At 32.3% G+C, this 17,624-nt stretch overlaps 2 protein-coding genes across 2 annotated transcripts; one reads left to right on the plus strand and one right to left on the minus strand.

The window, feature by feature from the left end:
• Positions 1-2,141: 2,141 nt before the first annotated feature.
• LOC133310214 (cation/H(+) antiporter 15-like) lies at positions 2,142-5,119 on the minus strand. Its single transcript, XM_061511109.1, has 3 exons — positions 4,931-5,119; positions 3,531-4,538; positions 2,142-3,404 (listed from the first exon to the last, which is right to left on the minus strand). Exons 1-3 carry the CDS (start codon positions 5,117-5,119, stop codon positions 2,142-2,144), a joined length of 2,460 nt encoding a protein of 819 aa, XP_061367093.1.
• A 3,844-nt stretch (positions 5,120-8,963) lies between these two features.
• Positions 8,964-16,994, plus strand: LOC133310229 (uncharacterized). The gene is made up of 9 exons (XM_061511125.1): positions 8,964-9,162; positions 10,530-10,584; positions 11,408-11,443; positions 11,531-11,575; positions 12,325-12,408; positions 12,602-12,667; positions 12,801-12,839; positions 14,991-15,090; positions 16,711-16,994. The coding sequence occupies exons 1-9, from the start codon at positions 8,966-8,968 to the stop codon at positions 16,863-16,865; spliced, it is 777 nt and encodes a 258-aa protein (XP_061367109.1). The 5' UTR covers positions 8,964-8,965; the 3' UTR covers positions 16,866-16,994.
• The last annotated feature ends 630 nt before the right edge of the window (positions 16,995-17,624 follow it).

The following is a 17,624-nucleotide window of genomic DNA, read 5'->3' on the forward strand; positions in this document are numbered from 1 at the left end:
ATGATAAACCCATAGTTTATCATGTTTTTAAGCACTAAAATCACTTTTATATCTAGTCAAAAGCATAAAAATTTAGAGTTATTTGGCTAAAAAGCATGGAGTTTGAATTATTGACTTATATGAATGATTTTTGCTTGTTTTATAGGACAATTGAGTTGAATTGGAGCATTGGAGCAATGGTTAAACTTGAAGGACTTAAAGCGATAAATGAGAAGCCATTTAGTGAAAATCTCCCTAAAGCTGTCTTTCGACCAATTTTTTGTATCCAAGATGATAGATTTAGATCTCATGTTCTTCATAGAAGTTGTAGATCTTTCTTTTATATTTCCAACAAGATCAATATCATATAAATTGAACGAGTATAACTCAAGTTATGGCCAAAATACGAAACCATATTTTTGTTGTCAAAATAGTGCATTTTAACGTGCTCCAACCTGTTTAACGCCCAGTTGAAACTCAATTAAGACCCATTACATGGTTTTCACCTAAAACAAGGATTCCTAAACCTATTTTAGCTATTCTTCATGACTCATTGGTCTTTGATATGACTTGACACGGGGAGCATAGTTTTCAAGGGAGATCAAGTAGGGATTCATAGAGATTCACCACGCCCTAATTGCGATGCAGTTTGGGGAAGCCTCTATGATTTCTTTTGTCTTTGTTTTTTCCATGAGTAGCTAATTTTCTTTGTAGTTAGGGTTAGATGGAATCCAATTGAATCTATATGTTTCTGAATTAATCTTTAATGCAATTTTCTCTTTTTATATTGAATGATTTTGCTCGTTCTTTATGCTTCTATGAGTCAATCTTCTTGTAGACTGATCTAAGGTTCATGTATGACAATAGAGATGTTGGTATACGAATCGGAATTGGTGAATTCATCATTGATTTGTATGAATCTAGAGATGGATCTGGATTCTATCATGTGGAAAAGTGGTCATGTGGTCCTGTTATTTGATCACAACCACTCATTGATGATGAGATAAGAGAGAAAAATGTATGACTTTTAAATGAGTGGTTATAATCAAATAACATGTCCACTTTTCACATGAGAGGATCCAAATCCTCTAGAGATAGAAATATGAATCGTGTAATCCTTATACCATTGTTATAATTCTTGATTTGAATGTTTAAATCCTTTTGAGAAACACCAAGAAATTAAAATTCTCTTAAGGGAGTAAAGAGTTAGAATACCAAGAGATTGAGTTTTAAATAAATTAGATGAATTGATAATATAAAAAAAACAACAATTAAGACAACAATTAATTAAGATCTTAATTCAGAACATAAAGGGGAGATTGAGGGAAATCAAATTCCTAACTATGTTTTTCTGATTGCTTGAATTTTTAAGTTTGCGTTTTGTTTTTTTATTTTGATTATTATTAATTTTAAATCAAATATCTCATTTGAATTGTCCAACTTAAGTAAAAATAGTGAACTAGTGCTTGAGACGCTAATCCTCGTGGGAACGATACTTTACTCATTTCTTTAATACTTGTGCGACCGGTGCACTTGACGTGTGAGCGTAACATTTAATCGAAGAATTTGAATATTACAATGTAAATGTAAGCCTTCAAAAGAGAAGATATTATATACGATCATAAGATTTTGGCAAAAAAAAAAAAAAACCCTTTAACTACACCAATAATTTCAGAGGAAATGGGAGAAAGAAAAAATGAAATACTTGATAATTTGATATACATCTAGGCTAAAAAAATCCTCTCATATTACATGATTTCGTGTGAGAAATTTCAGTTATTCATAGACATGATCACAGACGAAAGAGAGAAAGCATTAGAATAGACAGGTCACCATTGAATTGTCGACAAACCATGTGACATGATGAAATGATTCATTTCCAAATTTCTCGTGTTCAGTAGCAGCAAAGGGAAGGATGATAAAAATCTGAAATCACTTGAATTCTTTAGCTCACCGATCTGTTCTTTGGTATTTCTGGGATTGTTTAGGGTTGTTTAATAGCAAAATTGTTACGAAGATGTACAATATTACCTAATGCCATTGCAACAGCTAGCACAAGGATCCCTTGTAGTTGTAGCTATATCTCAAATAGTTTCTAGGTGCATGCCTCGATCAACTACTATTATGTGAATTTTGTGTTGTTTCTCACACGCTTTGGTGACTCAAAACTGATATTCAGTCCTTACAACAATATGCTGAAAACCATCTTTATTAGCGGCCTTGTTGCTCTGAAGTTTTGCAAAATTCATTCCTCCATACCCATATTGTTGCACAACTAGCAAAGATGAGCGCGAACCAAAATTGTCAGAGGCCACAATATCCCCTAGAACTCCAAGCTCTAAGCAATCACACCATTCCAATAAATTTGAGAAGACCCGAAGGTTCCTACAATTCCCTTGTCCAACTATGTATAAATCACAGCCAATTTTTTCTATCTCATTGAGGACTGTGGGAATATCTTCACCCCTATGGACATCAACCTCTGAGTAGGATATAGAATCATAGTTGTTCACTGCCGTAAGTCTAAATGAATTTATATATTCATCATCTATCTCTTTCTGCGTGTCACTATCCATTACAGAAGATAATATCCCCGTTGCATCATCTTGAATCATAGTGTCTATTTCTGCAGCATCATCAAACAAAAGAATACGAACCACTAAGAGTCTGATTCCTGTATGCGCTGCCATCCTCCATGCAACAGCTAAGGCTTCACGATCGTCAGGCCCTCCAACAAAGATCATAATAATCCGCATGTTCATTTTGGAGACTGACCCAAGATCACGATCAACAAAGATTCCCACAGAACAAGGTGCACCTTGCATTACATTTTGGTTTATATCTTTGTATACAACACTGTAACTTGTTGTTTCAAGCACACCTTCTGTATTTAAATGTTTGTGGAATGGAAGAAGAATTAAGCTTGTACCATTCTCTTTTGCTAAGTTGTATATGTCCTCATGAATGGTTTCATAGGTTGACACAACATTTGAGGTCTCAACTCTCACAGCATCGTGTTGCTGTTCAAATGCTTCACACACATTGCTGATGCTTTCTAACTCTGCTTGTGTTCTTGTCAGATTTTGATCTCCCTGATAGTTACTAGGCTTCTCTATGTGGGCAGCAACAAGAGCAGCACCACGCCCTGTAAGTTCAACAAGGTACAGTGCAAAAACATGTATAGGGGAAAGTCTTGTTGCATTAAAAGATTCAATGATGCTCATCATGCCGGTGGCATGGCGAGCATTGTGAACGCATGTTAGAATTCGGAGCTCTGCATCATCTCTTAACTTTTGTATAGTCTTCAGCTTGATTTGATCAAATCTCTTTCTCGGCTTGTACATGGCATTGATGACCGGGGACACTACTAATGTCATGAGAAGAACGGCAGAGGTAACAACAGCAAAGGTTGGTGCAAAAAAAATCTGTCATAACACACATTACATGAACTTACAATTAAAATACGCTATTGTTTGAGTAAGTTAAGAATGTTTATAAAAATAAAAAAATTGAGTTTGAGAGTAAGTAATATGTTTGAAATAGATCAATACCATTCTATCCCAAGCAATGTTTAGCATTATGAATGCCATGGCGCCCTTGGTATTCTGAAGCAATCCCAAGGCTAAAGCTTCTCGAACGCGCATACCATAGAAGAAACTGGTAAACAAAGTGCTTAAAATCTTTGGAATAAATAACAAGAACACAACCAGCAGTGTCAAGGGCCAGTGTGCCTGGTTGAAAATGAGCTTTGGGAAAAATCTCATTCCAGTGCCACTAAAGAAGCACGGTGCCATAATCCCATTACCAAAATCATCTGAAATTGACATTACCAAGTCGGAAAATTTCCCATGAGGTAAAATTAATCCAAACACAAAAGCCCCAACAATGGCATGTGTGCCAAGAAGATCTGTAATATATGAACAAGCTAAAACCCCCATCACCACAAACAGTAATTGATCATAATCCCACTCATCCTTCTCTGTCCTGCGATCAATAAACCTTACAATGATGGGACGTAACACAAAGATGCAGATAGCAATGAAAAATATGGTGCTCAGCACTGAGTAGATAGCTCTTTCACCATTAATTGCAAATGGAAAACATAATGTGAAAAGAACCCAACCAAATGTGTCGCTAACCATTGCAGCTGTTAAAGCGGATTTGCCAAGACCAGTATAAAGGAGCTTTAGCTCAGAAAGGGTGTGTGCTAGGACTGGAAAACCTGTAACCGTGAGAACTAATGTCCAAAGTAAATAAGCATTTTTTGTACTTTCTTCAAGCCTATTTCCATCACTACTGACATAAAATTTTCGATGTATAGCATATAAACCCGGTGCCATCACCATTGGAAAGATGATCCCCGCAATGGCTATGCTTGCAGCCTTCTTTCTTACTTTTAGAATGGTATCTAAGTTCATCTCCAAACCATTGAGGAATGCATAGTAGATGAGACCAAAGTGTGCCACCACTTCAATATTAAGGACCCCTTCCACAGGAAAAGCTAACTCAAATAAGCGTGAGTATCTCCCTAGTAATGGTCGAGTCAATACGAAACCTGACTGCAAATTTTTTCAATTTTGAATAATACCCACAAATAGTTATAATCACAAATTAGAATTTTTTGTTACATTTATATACAGAGTAAATACCATCATTTTAGGTCCCTAACAAAACAACAAATCCTACTTTAATCCGTTACAAAAAAAATTAGTCTCGAGGTTCCTAAGATGTTCAAAATAGACTCATCTAGTTGAAATCGTTGTCCCTCACAAATTCAAAAAAGACCCCATCAATCCGTCAAAAAGACTAAAATGAGTCCACTTTAAATTTCATAGGAACCAAATAACTAATTTTTTATTGTAAGGACTAAAATGGAATTGTATTTTTTGTTAAGTACCCAAAATGATATTTACTATCGTAGATATTTGTATATAGATATATATGTACTTACAATGATCTGTGGAAGAAGACGAGATTGATTGAGGGGTTTTAAGACAAGGAAGAAAAGTTCAGACAGTAATACGGTGAAGCTAATTTGAAAGACAAGACGGGGGAGCTCAGAATTTAGAATTTTTTCAGTTGGCCAGAAACTCCCTATGGGGGATACTTCAATACATGCAGGTGGCAGGATATCCCCCATATTTTCTTTCCCTCTTTGATTCAATTTTTTATTCTATTGTCGTGCTCTCTCCTCTTGAACGTTTTTCTTTTGTGATTAACGAGAAAGGCCTTAGCTTCAAAATGTTGTAGCGTGTTTTATGTATGATGACAGAAACGAACCCATTTATAGGATAAAACAATATGTCTCTGTCCCAGGTGGCATTTACCTTATTAATAGTTGTAATTTCTTATTACTGGCTTATGTTGGTTGTTATATATTCCCCTATTCAAGAGGAACAATTGCAGTTTATCAAGAGTCAGTTATTGATTACAACACTTATCTGGTGGATGGGTTAACAACCTTTTTTTCTTAAAAAGTTAGTTATCATTTAATTAACCAATTAATACAGTTAATCAATAAGTGATTTAGCCCTAATCAGCACAAGTTAGGTTTAGAATTTTCCAAGTAAAAGAAATATTCATCTTATTACTATTAAAAAATTTGATCATATGTCATCCTATGTATAGTTGACACTATTCAATACTAATGGTTTTGTGGATCATCACGTAGAACACTGAAAATGTGCGATTTCCTTTTTTTTTATTTTTTTATTCTATTTTAAATTTTCCTGTATAACATCTTGAAAACGTAAAACGCAACAGCGGAAATGGTGAAAACAAAACGTTTGTTACTGGATGGGAGTTCAACATCCGTGAACACAAAGCATCAAAACTTGTTTTGGTGATAAGAATCATTTCAATTCAAAATCTTAAGATGTTGGGTGAGGTTAAATTATTTATTTTGTATCTCTCTAATATATTCTCTCATGGAAGAATTCTTTATGCTTGAAGAGTGAATATGACACAAGCTTATTTTTAATTTGTCTTGTGCTGCACAAACTCATCTTTTGGTTTGACTTATGATAAGAATCATTTTAATTCAAAGCCTTAAGTCATTGGATGATGTTAAATTATTTATTTTGTATTTCTCTAAGACTCTAACATTCGCCATATCTCATTAATGGGTAATATCAATGAGAAATAATTTTCTCATTTTACATGAAAAAATTTTCTCATGCTACACTACAATACATGAGTGGGTCTCATCTTGACTTTTTTGTCTTCTCACCTTTTTGTGAACCCCACTCATATATTGTGAGTGTAGCATAAGAAAATTTTATCATGTAAAATAAGAAAATTAATTATCAATATCAATATCATGTAACATCAACCCAAAACTATTTTCCTTCACAAACAATGCAAACGTGGGGTCCACTCTTTTTCTTTTCTCTTTTTTTCTATCATTTTCTAACTCTTCACTTTTGTTTCCTAGGAAAATTAGCTAGGGTCATGTGAGATGATACTTCTATAACCCCTCATTAATACTAGTTTTAGTGCTACTGATTTATTCTTGGACAGCATTTTAGATGAACGGCAAGGATTTAATAATCATTTTAGTTGTAATTTCCTATTGCTGGCTTATGTTGCGATTCATTCCCCTGTTCTAGGAGAACAATGGCTGTTTATTAAAAGTCAGTCAGCTATTGATTACAACATTTATCTGGTTAATAGGTTAACAACTTTTTAATCATAAAAAGTTGAACAGGTTATATTTATCATTTGTTTTTGTTTTTTTACAAACTCAATTAATTAATACACGTTTGTAAATATAATATTTACCTAAAAAGTTAGTTATCATTTAATTAACTAATTAATACATATTATTTAGCTCTAATCCGCACAGGTTAGAAATAGAATCTTTTTTTTTTTGTATATAAGTTAGAAATAGAATCTTAAGTGGGCGTTTGGTTGAGGGTTTCTTAGAAGTTAGCCATGCATCTCAATATGTTATTTTTGGACTTCCTTCTTTGGTTGAAGTTTTTAAAAAATTTAGCTATGCATCCATTTTACCTAGTCATCTACTTTTGTGTGAAAAATTAGGGGGGAAAAATACTGTTGAAAATACATCTTCAAAGGTGGTATTTTCAAGTTACCTAGGCTAATGGGAGAAAGAGGACACTTGTGGATGCCAAAAATACCCTCTTCACAATAGTGTTTGCTACAAGGGTTATTTTGTATTTGAAGTTATTTCCTCATCTATATTTTACCTCAAACCAAATATAAACTTTATAAATCTTTCCTAATTTATCCGGTAAATTTTTTTCTAACCAAATAACTTTTTTTACATTTTTCTACCAAACTCACTTTCCAACCATTTCCTTATCAATTACATTTCTCTACTATTCAAGAAAATTTTTCTCAATCAAACGCGCTAGTAAAAGAATCATTCATCTTATTACTATTTAGGGGGGGGGGGAGGAATACGGTAATTTTAATAAAAATTAAAATTAAAAAAATTATTTTCTTTCCCATAATTTTTATTGTGTATTTCTTTTTCTCATTTAAAAATTAAAAGGACAAATGCCAAACCCACTATTTATTAACACCTCAGTTAAAAAAAAATTAGATTATATATAAATTGTTTTGAATTAACTAATAAGGTATATAAATAAGGACATTTGCACATATTTCATCCTATGTATATTGACACTATTCAACTAATAATTTTTTCTTTCTTAATTCGTATTGTTAGACATATATACTGAGTTTTGAAATGATTCGAGACGAAAATGAAATAATATATGTCGTTGTAAAATGAAAATAAAATTATAAAATGGAAAATCTAGTTCTCTCTCAGAAGCAGAGTAAAAACCTAACCTCTGCTTACCAGAAAAAGAAAAAGAAAACTAACCTCAATAGAGTCAAAACAAACAGATAGGTCCATGAAACATTACCTTCAATCCTTCGTACGACTCAATAAAAGAAGAAGATTGGTATGTATAAAATAAAATAAAAAGTTGGAAGGCTATATATATATATATATATGAACCTTATATTTACAACCTTTTTTTTACAACCTTTGAGAACTATATCTTAATATCGTTGATTTTCGCCAATCAACGGGTATGATTTTTGCAAATTAAACTTATTAATTAATTATTAATTCACAATAAATAATAACTGTTTGGCGGAAATCAACGGTGTTAAGATATAGTTGTAAGAGATTGTAAAAAAAAAGTTGTAAGTATAACCTTCCTCATATATATATATATATATGAGCTTGTAATTTCTCATGTTGCATGAGAAATTCAAGTTTTCTTACAGAGAGAGAAAGGGGTGGGGCCCACCTTAAAGAAAAAATAAAAAATAAAAAAGTGATTGGCACAGACATCGAATTGAGAGTGGTAGAAGATGAGACTTCTCATGCAACATGTGAAGTCTTTATATATATATTATCGTGTTATTGGAATTTGAAAATAGTACTATCATATGAGTGAGACAAATACGTGAAATCCATAATTAAAAAAAAATTGGCATAAAATTATTTGGATGTATTGCATAAGATAATTTTTTTATGCAATATAAGACTTATATTTTTCATTCATATATATATTCTCATGTATCCTCAAAGCCATTTCTTGTGTATAACTATCCGTTTGGATGAACTTCCAAAAAAATTATTTTTTATATCTTGTTTATTTTGAAAGTAATTTTTTTACGAAAGTTAAAGCTATTTACATTTTTTTTTAAATTATTTTGTTTTTAACTTTTACGTTTTTTATAAGCTCAAATTTATAGCTTCCAAAAAAAATAATTTTTTTAGCTTTTTTATGACTTTTAATCTTTTAAAAAATAGATATTCGAACAGATTTTTTTTTTTAAAAAAACAGTTTTTGTAAAAAAAAAAAAAAAAAAAAAAAGTTGATTGAAGAATTTGAACTTTGAAAGGTAATGTAGGAAAAGTGCATAAAAGCTGAAGATTGGAAGGTTATATAATAACTTATAATAATATCTCATCTAAAAATAAATATTATGATAAATTACAATGGGCACTGCAACTGCAACCTTAACCTTGTGTCAATGGCCTCCTCCTCCTCCTTCTTCTTCTCTGCATTTGCGTGCCAGGGTTTCGGTTTCATGCAGAGCCCCTCAGCCTCAACCTCAGCTTTCAGCATCCCCAGTTGAAAAAACCCTCAGCCAGATTAAGAATTCTGGTGTCATAGCTTGCCTTAGGGCCAACAGGTCCCCCTTTCTTCTCTGCTTTTTTTTTTTTCCTTGGTTTCTCATTTTTATGAAGCAATCTTTGAAGAAAAAAACTAGGGGGCAAGTTTTATTTTTTCAAAAAAATAAACTTTTCTGATAATCATTTTTGGGGTTTTTTCTTTTCCTTCTCCGTAGTTTTGTTTTTGGTGGGAACATCTTGGGCATCTTCTTCTAGGAATTCATGAAAGAAAGGGTGATTAATTGCTTATCCTTGAAATTTTTTATTTTATTTCATTTTATTTGATGGGTGGGGGGTTTGGGGGTTTAAATTTCATTAGTACTTGTTGCAGTTGGGTGGTTGACACTATATTTGATTATTCTTGCCTTTTTTTTTGATACATTGATGTGTGTATTGAAACTTTTCTGTTCACACGACACCATAGCATTCTTCTATGACATGATTTCTAAATATTTGCCATTGAAATCTAGAGATTGAAATTCTTAATGGCCATCATCCCCTTTGGATGATGGCATAAGTAATGCAAGCCATCTGTTTGCCTAAGGAAAAAAAAATCTATAACATTTGGTAAATGACATTTTTACACTATGAGAAATGAGAAAACGAGAGGAAGAAGATGATGAAAACAGAATCTGACTATTCTCATTGTGTTTAGTGTTCTCTGTATACATATATTGCAAAAGGAAGTAAGGCATAACTAACCATGAGCTAGCAAAACTATGTACAACAATACCTCATGAATAACAGAATACAAAATAATATACAAAAGAAATACAGCTTGCGAAATATACTAATATGACAATCGGAAGTGCGCTTCCACATATGTTTCCAAGAAGAAAGGGTTTGCTACTCTAAATTTGTTTCGGGTATCTTGTTTCTTGTAAAGGGAACTTTATCAATGATGAAAAAGGAGAAAACTTTGTTTCTTAGACTGCAAGGTTGGGACTAACGGTTATAATTTTTGGTGTTATGCAACATATAAGGTAGGCATGCCCTACTTGTTATAGATGAGGTTGAGGCATAAGGTGTCCGAGATTAGTGCAGTCTAAACTTGTTCGGATAGGAAGGGACAGCATAGACGTGGTTGAATAGTGACAAAACTAAAAGACGATTAGTCAACCCAATAAATCTGGATTTGCTGTATAATTAGATATGTTTACTGAATATTGAGGATGTGAAGTTAATTTTCGTCTACTTTTGCCCTTTTTGCTGAACTGGGGCAAGTTTTCTCCGTGTCTTTGTTCTTGATGACTGAATTCAATTTTTAGTGTGCTAGTGTGAGACTAATTTTCACAAGTCACAACCGTAGTCAATAATTTTATTTTATTTTTGCAGTCTGGAATTCTGTTTAGGCTGGCTTACTTTTTTATTTTTCACTTACATATAGTGCAGAAGTGGCCTGGGAAGCTGCAAATGCTGCAATAGCAGGTGGCATTTCAGTTGTGAGTTTACTTTTCATTTTCTTTTATTTTGTTTTATCAAATTAGTTTTAGAAATAATAAAACTTTGAGGACATTTGCATGGATCATTTTCGTCTACTATAAGTTTTGAAGTTGATCCTAATAGTTGAATCAGTTCAAATGCTTTTGGGCCATCTACACGGAAAGTCACTTAGCCTTATGGCATTAAAGCTGCAAATGCTGCAATAGCAGGTGGCATTTCAGTTGTGAGTTTACTTTTCATTTTCTTTTATTTTGTTTTATCAAATTAATTTTAGAAATAATAAAACTTTGAGGACATTTGCATGGATCGTTTTCGTCTACTATAAGTTTTGAAGTTGATCCTAATAGTTGAATCAGTTCAAATGCTTTTGGGCCATCTACATGGAAAGTCACTTAGCCTTATGGCATTAAAGGGCAAATCCCAGTGCACAAGTCTCTCCGACTTTGCGAGGGTAGTGATGAAGGTCGATTGTATGCAGTCTTACCCTTACTTTTTACATATAAATTGTTTTCTAAACTCGAATCCTTACCTTCCGATCACAAAGGAGCAACTTCACAGCTACTCAGCTCAAGCTATGTGGCATTACAAAAAAAAAAAAAATGAATTACTTAGGAGTATTTTGTTCACACTTCAAAGTTTAATTCTGAGTTGCTCACGGATCATATGAAATTTCGAAAAGTTAAGAAGTTTTATATGCTACAACAAAGTGGTTCTTCTTGGTCTGCAGTTTGTGGCACAATGAATTAGGACATGGAATATAATGTGCTCAAATCTATATTTTAATGGTGTGTTTCTCATCATCTTTTTTCTCTTTGCATGTAGTTGGAGATTGTGATGTCAACCCCAGGGGTATTTGAGGTTGTTTACCTAAGCTTTTCTGCTTCCTTACTGTTCTTGTTCTGACTCTTCTGAGCTTTGGAATTCATATTCTTCTGGTCTTTGTAGGTTCTACAGCAGCTGGTGAAGGAGCATCCTACAATGGCTTTAGGAGTATGCTTTCGTCCTTTAAGTTTCTGGTTTTTTACATGGCATCAATGTTCTTTTTTAGGATGTAAATCACATGAACCTGCCCAGAACTTATGAATGTGGAGAAAATGTCATTGCATTCTCTCAGATATTGAATTTTAAGTTCTGAAGATTGTATCTGCATATATCATCATCAGCTAATAGATGTGTTGATTGAAACATAAATGATGGTTATTATCAAAGACTGCTTAATTATTCTTTTCTGTGTCTCAATTTTCGTTAGCTATCAAACATAGAAAAATGATTTATTCTTTGGATTATTACTAACAAAACCCAATACCTTGTAGAAATTTTGGGAAAAATTGAGAGTTGAGGTATTTGCAATAGTTCTAGTGGTGGGTGTCTTATGCATGTGGATAGGTATATAAATATTATAGCCCCATCATCAGTTAAGAGGAAATTCAAATCTGGCTTCCAATAGTTTGACTAAGTAATATCACCAAAATTTACGTGAAGTCTCTAAATTTCTTTTGATTCAGTCATGTCTAGAATGCTGTAATAAAATTGAGTTCTCTTGGAATTGCATGGGAGTTTTTTTTTTTTTTTTTTAATTATAAGTATTACTGACTTGTAAAGGAATCCTATCGCAAATTCTTATGATTTGTTTTAATATATAGATGATCTATTCTAGACTCTATCATTTACAATAATTTTTTTATAGAATTACATTTCTTTTCAACGGTTGTCTGAACAGAACAGATATCTGCCTTTAGGTTGGAACTGTTCTCAGGATTGAGGATGCAAAAACTGCAATTAATGCTGGAGCCAAATTTCTGATGAGTCCTGCAATTGTTAAGGTTTGAAATTTTATTTTTGTATACTAAGATGTCACCTGCTTGTGCTAAATCGCAACTTTTTTTAATCATTATTATTATTATTACTATTACTATTATTATTTTGTTTTCTTCTTTTCCCTATTATTATTGTTAGAATTGACTTTCGAGATTATTGACTGTGTATTTTTCCTTAAACTTGTTTATTGGTTATCAGGACATTATGGATTACATTCAGAGTGGGGAAATTTTATATATTCCTGGCGCTATGACTCCAACTGAAGTAAGGGTCAACTTTTAGCTTCAAGCTTATACTGATCTTGTGATTCATTCTTGCATCATCGATTTTCTACTTTTTGCATTGTTTTTCTAGCATTCATTTGACCTCTCTTTAATCATCACTGTATGCGATGCAGATATTGTCTGCATGTGATGCAGGTGCTAAACTGGTCAAGGTAGGCCTTTTCATGTTCAGATGTTCTGTTTTGTTTACCGTGTTGAATAATATTGAAATACAGACAGAATACATAATACATTCACTTGATTGATTTTCATCACTTTTTGCAGAGATTAGTGGACAATATTTTGGTTTTCTTGGCTTTGCATTTTCTCATTTCTTCAATTTTCCTTTGTCTGTATCTGCTTCGTTAGGAATTATACCTCCTAGCTTGCACACATAAATACCAGTCTGCGTGCAACTTATTTCCTTTTATAAGAAAAAACTGTTTAATTTGTTCAGCTCGTCTCATAAGTATACTATAGATAGATAATTTTAAATTTGATATTAATGCAAGAACTAGGGAAGGGAGAAAGAGATAATGAGTGAAGAGAGAGAAAAGTATTACCAGTGAAACATTTGATCGGTAGATAGGTAATCAAGAGATGAGAGGAAAAAGGATTTGAAGCAATGTTGTTAAAACGTAGAGTCTGTATAAAAACGGTAGGGGTGAGCAAAAACGTAAACGAAACGTAAGAGTTTACTAACGTATTAAAAATAAAATATATATCCACCATATATAAAACCAAAACCCACAAACATGTTTATTTTATAAGAATGTCAATTTTAATCTGTTTTAATTTATATAGAATGATTTTAATGTATTAATTATATAAGTTATTAAATTTAAGCTAATTAATGACTAAAAATATATATAATTTTTTTTATTATTACGTGTTTTATATATATATATATATGTATATTTGAACTTATGCAAAAAAAATTCATATTATATGTATTTTTATATTATTCATGGATTTATTAATTACTTAAAGCATTGATTATAATAATATACAAGCATGACTATGAGTGTGGCGGTGAGTCTCTTCTTCTTCCCTTTTATTAACACTGACATTGCTCTCTCTCTCTCTCTCCCTTCTTAACGGAGGATATAGTTTAAATGCTTTGCATCAAGAGCTATTTAGTGCCAAAACTAAAGCAAGAGTAGAAGAGAAAAGAAAGCATAGAAACAAGTAAGAAGCAATGTCATCAGTTTTTCTTTCTAAAACTGCAACTTGAACTGCTCTTCTTCTTTTGTGTTTTGGTTTGGGTTGGAGTAACAACCAATAATGGTGAAGGTGTTGGCGATGAAGCTCTTGTTCTCCTTCTTCTTCGTCTTTGTTTCTCTTTCTCCCCTCTTCGTCAGATCTAACAGTTTTTTTTTTTAAAAAGAAAAATTGAGTCAATTCGATAAACTCGCTGAGTCAACCGAGTTTACCGAGTTGACACGGAGTTTCAACCATTTCGACTCAAAACCCGTTTCAACTACCGTTTTGACTCGATTTTGGTCATAAAAACGTAGACAAGGTCCGTTTCTACGTTTCGACACTACGTTTTTACAACACTGATCTGAAGGATTAGTTATATTTGGAGCTGTCACATGTTCAATTAGTTTTTCTTTATAAAGGGTTATAATTCATGTCATAAAGATTCCAACTGAGATCAAATTACCACTTCACTTAGATGTGTATAAATTTTCTGCTCCTAGTAAGTTTGGTCGCTATTGGAGCTTTATTTGGAGGAAGCATTTGCTTGGCATGATTTTCTACCTTTTCAAAGTCCAATCCTCCACCTCAATATTAGTAATAATAACAAAGGGCTTGAGCTGTTAATATTCTATCTTGCAACCTTTAGCTCCTCTTATCCTTCAAGACATACGAGCAATGTATTAATCTTTTCATCGACTGCAATGATTGCTGAAGTTGTAAATTTGCATGAAATCTAGACTCCTTGTCTTTTTATTTTTTATTGTCCCCCTGAGTTGCAGCCGGATATTGACTCAGGCACTAAGATGTATAAAAAATACACATGAATGGTCAGAATTAGAAGTTACTACGTAACCTAAAATTCTCATGGCTTTAAGTTCTAATCTTGACCTTTCATGAAATGATCCAATGGTCAAGACTCAAGATATACTTCTCTAACTTGTAACATCATATATATATATATATATATATATATATATATATAGATGAACACTTTGTGAAAAGAATAACAAATATTGGTGGTTTATTATTTATTTATTTTTTCTTTCATTCATACACTAACATTGATTTGATTATATATTTTTAAAGAATTTCTTATACTTGACTATTATTTTGTTGGATAGGTTTATCCAGTTTCTGCACTAGGAGGATTTCAGTACATATCAGCACTCAAGAAGCCCTTTCCTCATGTCTCTATGGTTGCTTCTCAGGGAATAACAATAGGTAGTTTTCCAGTTTCTCCTATTGTGTTATATATTGAGTTGATTTTAAGTTCTGATCTATGTTCATAACACAATAGACAATTTTATAGAGATAGATGGGTATTACCAAATATTTAAAATCTCCACCTCTTGCAGTAATCAGGATATGTGTTAAAAACTGGATCAGAACTTAAATATGGGTACAAGATATAAAATATTTAGGATTATTATGTTTAATATGTCATTACCAACATGAAAGTCCTTCCCTTTTCATATGTCTCATCCTCGAATATTTTACAAATAGGTTTCCCAGTACTTGGGATATTAGAATGCTCGTTATTTCTCATTCTCAACGTTGATTAACATGAATGTTGGCCAGAATATAAGCAATATGAGCATAAAATGGGAGTAGTGAAAATGAGGATCTTAAAGTGGATGTAGGGTCATACAAGGATTGATAAAATAAAAAATAAAGATATTTGAAGAAAGGTAGGAGTTGTACCGATGGTTGAAAAGATGAGAGAGCATAGATTGAGATGGTTTGCGCACATAATGCGAAGACCTCTTGATGCTCCTGTAAGAACAAAAGTGTGTTACCAAGAATTCAAAACAGAGAGGAAGAGGTTGGTTGAAACTTGCCTAGGGAAAATAATAGAACAAGACTTAATGGAGTGAGATATAGATTGGCGGACACTGTGTCTTAGGACGGATTGGAGGAAAGCTATTAGCATTGTGGAGGGTTAGACCCGTTCTTGCTTCCTATGTTCCAAATAGTCCCTTTTTAGTCCTTTTCCGCTTATATCTCCCTCTATTTCTTTTTCTACATTTACTTTTTTTCCTTTCTCCTTTCCTCTATTTCACTTTCTTCCCTCTTTCTCCTTTCCTCTATTTCACTTTCTTCCCTTTTTCTTTGTCATCTCTTATTAATTAATTTATTTTCTTCCTTTTCTTTATTTTTATCTCTCTATTTTTTTTATATTTTTTTCTATCTATTTTTCTATTAAATTTTTCTATTTTATTTTCTTATGTTATTTTCTCTCTTATGTATCTTTATTTTCAATTTTTATTTTATTTTATTCTTCTTCTAAATTGTTTATTGTTATGTTTTCATTTCTAATGTTATTTATAGTTCTTTTAATTTTATTTTTATCTTTTCTTCCCTCATTTTCTTCATACTTTTCATTTGGCTTCATATGCCACCGACCCTAACTAGTTTGGGATAAGATAAAGGTGATGTTGATATTGATGTCTAGAAACAGCTGTTTTTGTCAACGGATTTCTGTTTAAAACACTTCACTCCATTGTTCTCTTTTGCCAAACACATACTTCATCATTTAATAATATTGAAGTTTCTTCTTAAGTTGAAGCTTTATAAAAATAAATAAATCAATAACATATTTACTCATGCAAAATATGATATTGTTTCTAGCAAACACTCCTATTGACAAACTAGTTACCAACCACAATACTTAAAGCAGCTTATGGAACAAGCAAATTTCTGTAACAGCTTTTGACATATATCTGTAGTGCTAAACTCATCCATACATGGTCAATGGACACAAGTAGTTTTAATTAGTAAATTAAATTAATTCCATTGGCATAAACACCCAATGTGAATGACTTTATCTCTAATTGTTTGTAGATTCTATTGGGGAATATATTTTGCGAGGAGCATCATCAGTTGTTTTGTCAGATGCGATATTCGATAAAGAGGCAATTGAACAATATAATTATAATAAGATATGTAAACTTGCACATTCTGCTGCATTGCTGGGAAAAAAAGCTGTGAATAGGTGACACTTTTGTACTTATATATATATATATAGATGTTGTATTCTTAGAGTTGTATCTTTGCCTTGAATCACATTTATAGGTTATTATACCTTGATCATTCTATGAATTATTAATTGTCTATTAGTAAAAGTGAGGATCATTTGTCAACAAACTCCTAAGCTGTAACTCAATTACGGTACAAAGTTCTCCTTGCTGTTTTAACGCGTTTAGTATTTACTATTTACTATAAATGAAATGAGTCTTCCATTCCATTTTATCATGTGATGACTAAAAGTAAAGTTTAGAGTTATAAAGAAAATCCGAAACTTTCAATTTTAGTGTATATATCATTCAATTTTTAATTACTAAAACCATATAATGACCCTTTCACTTATCATCTTTAACTGTGCCGAGAGAGACAAAGGAGGAGGGGGGATGACACGCCCCCATTTTGTTTAAGTTTATGCTAAGTAACTGCTGTCGTTTGATATTATTTTGTAATTGTTTATATGGTTTTCATTCAATGAGGAGATAAAAAATATTATAAGTATAACTTTTCTCCATTGCAAAAAACTACATAATTTTTTGAAGGGTTCAGTATCTATATATATGTGATTGACGACTACGAAGTGGTACAATCGGTAACCGGTTCACCGGTTCAGTTCAAATTTAGCCGAACGCACCGGTTCAACGTTTTAGTTTGAATTTGGAGGGAAGCAACGATTGGATAAAAAATAATAAAAAAATTTAATAATTTTTTTTATTTCATATACACGCATGAAC

The sequence above is a fragment of the Gastrolobium bilobum genome, unplaced genomic scaffold, assembly GCF_033153095.1.
Source record: "Gastrolobium bilobum isolate Gb01-03AN ecotype WA unplaced genomic scaffold, APGP_CSIRO_Gbil_v1 utg359, whole genome shotgun sequence".
Lineage (NCBI taxonomy): Eukaryota > Viridiplantae > Streptophyta > Magnoliopsida > Fabales > Fabaceae > Gastrolobium > Gastrolobium bilobum.

What these genes read in the sequence shown, in the direction of transcription:
- LOC133310214 (XM_061511109.1), bottom strand. Translation starts at nt 5,119, where the DNA reads ATGGGGGATATCCTGCCACCTGCATGTATTGAAGTATCCCCCATAGGG. An exon ending in GTCTTCTTCCACAGATCATT is followed by an intron (nt 4,539 to 4,930) that starts GTAAGTACATAT and finishes AAAAATTTGCAG; the next exon opens with TCAGGTTTCGTATTGACTCG. An exon ending in ACATTGCTTGGGATAGAATG is followed by an intron (nt 3,405 to 3,530) that starts GTATTGATCTAT and finishes GTGTTATGACAG; the next exon opens with ATTTTTTTTGCACCAACCTT.
- LOC133310229 (XM_061511125.1), top strand. Translation starts at nt 8,966, where the DNA reads ATGGGCACTGCAACTGCAACCTTAACCTTGTGTCAATGGCCTCCTCCT. An exon ending in GCTTGCCTTAGGGCCAACAG is followed by an intron (nt 9,163 to 10,529) that starts GTCCCCCTTTCT and finishes ACTTACATATAG; the next exon opens with TGCAGAAGTGGCCTGGGAAG. An exon ending in TGAGTCCTGCAATTGTTAAG is followed by an intron (nt 12,409 to 12,601) that starts GTTTGAAATTTT and finishes ATTGGTTATCAG; the next exon opens with GACATTATGGATTACATTCA.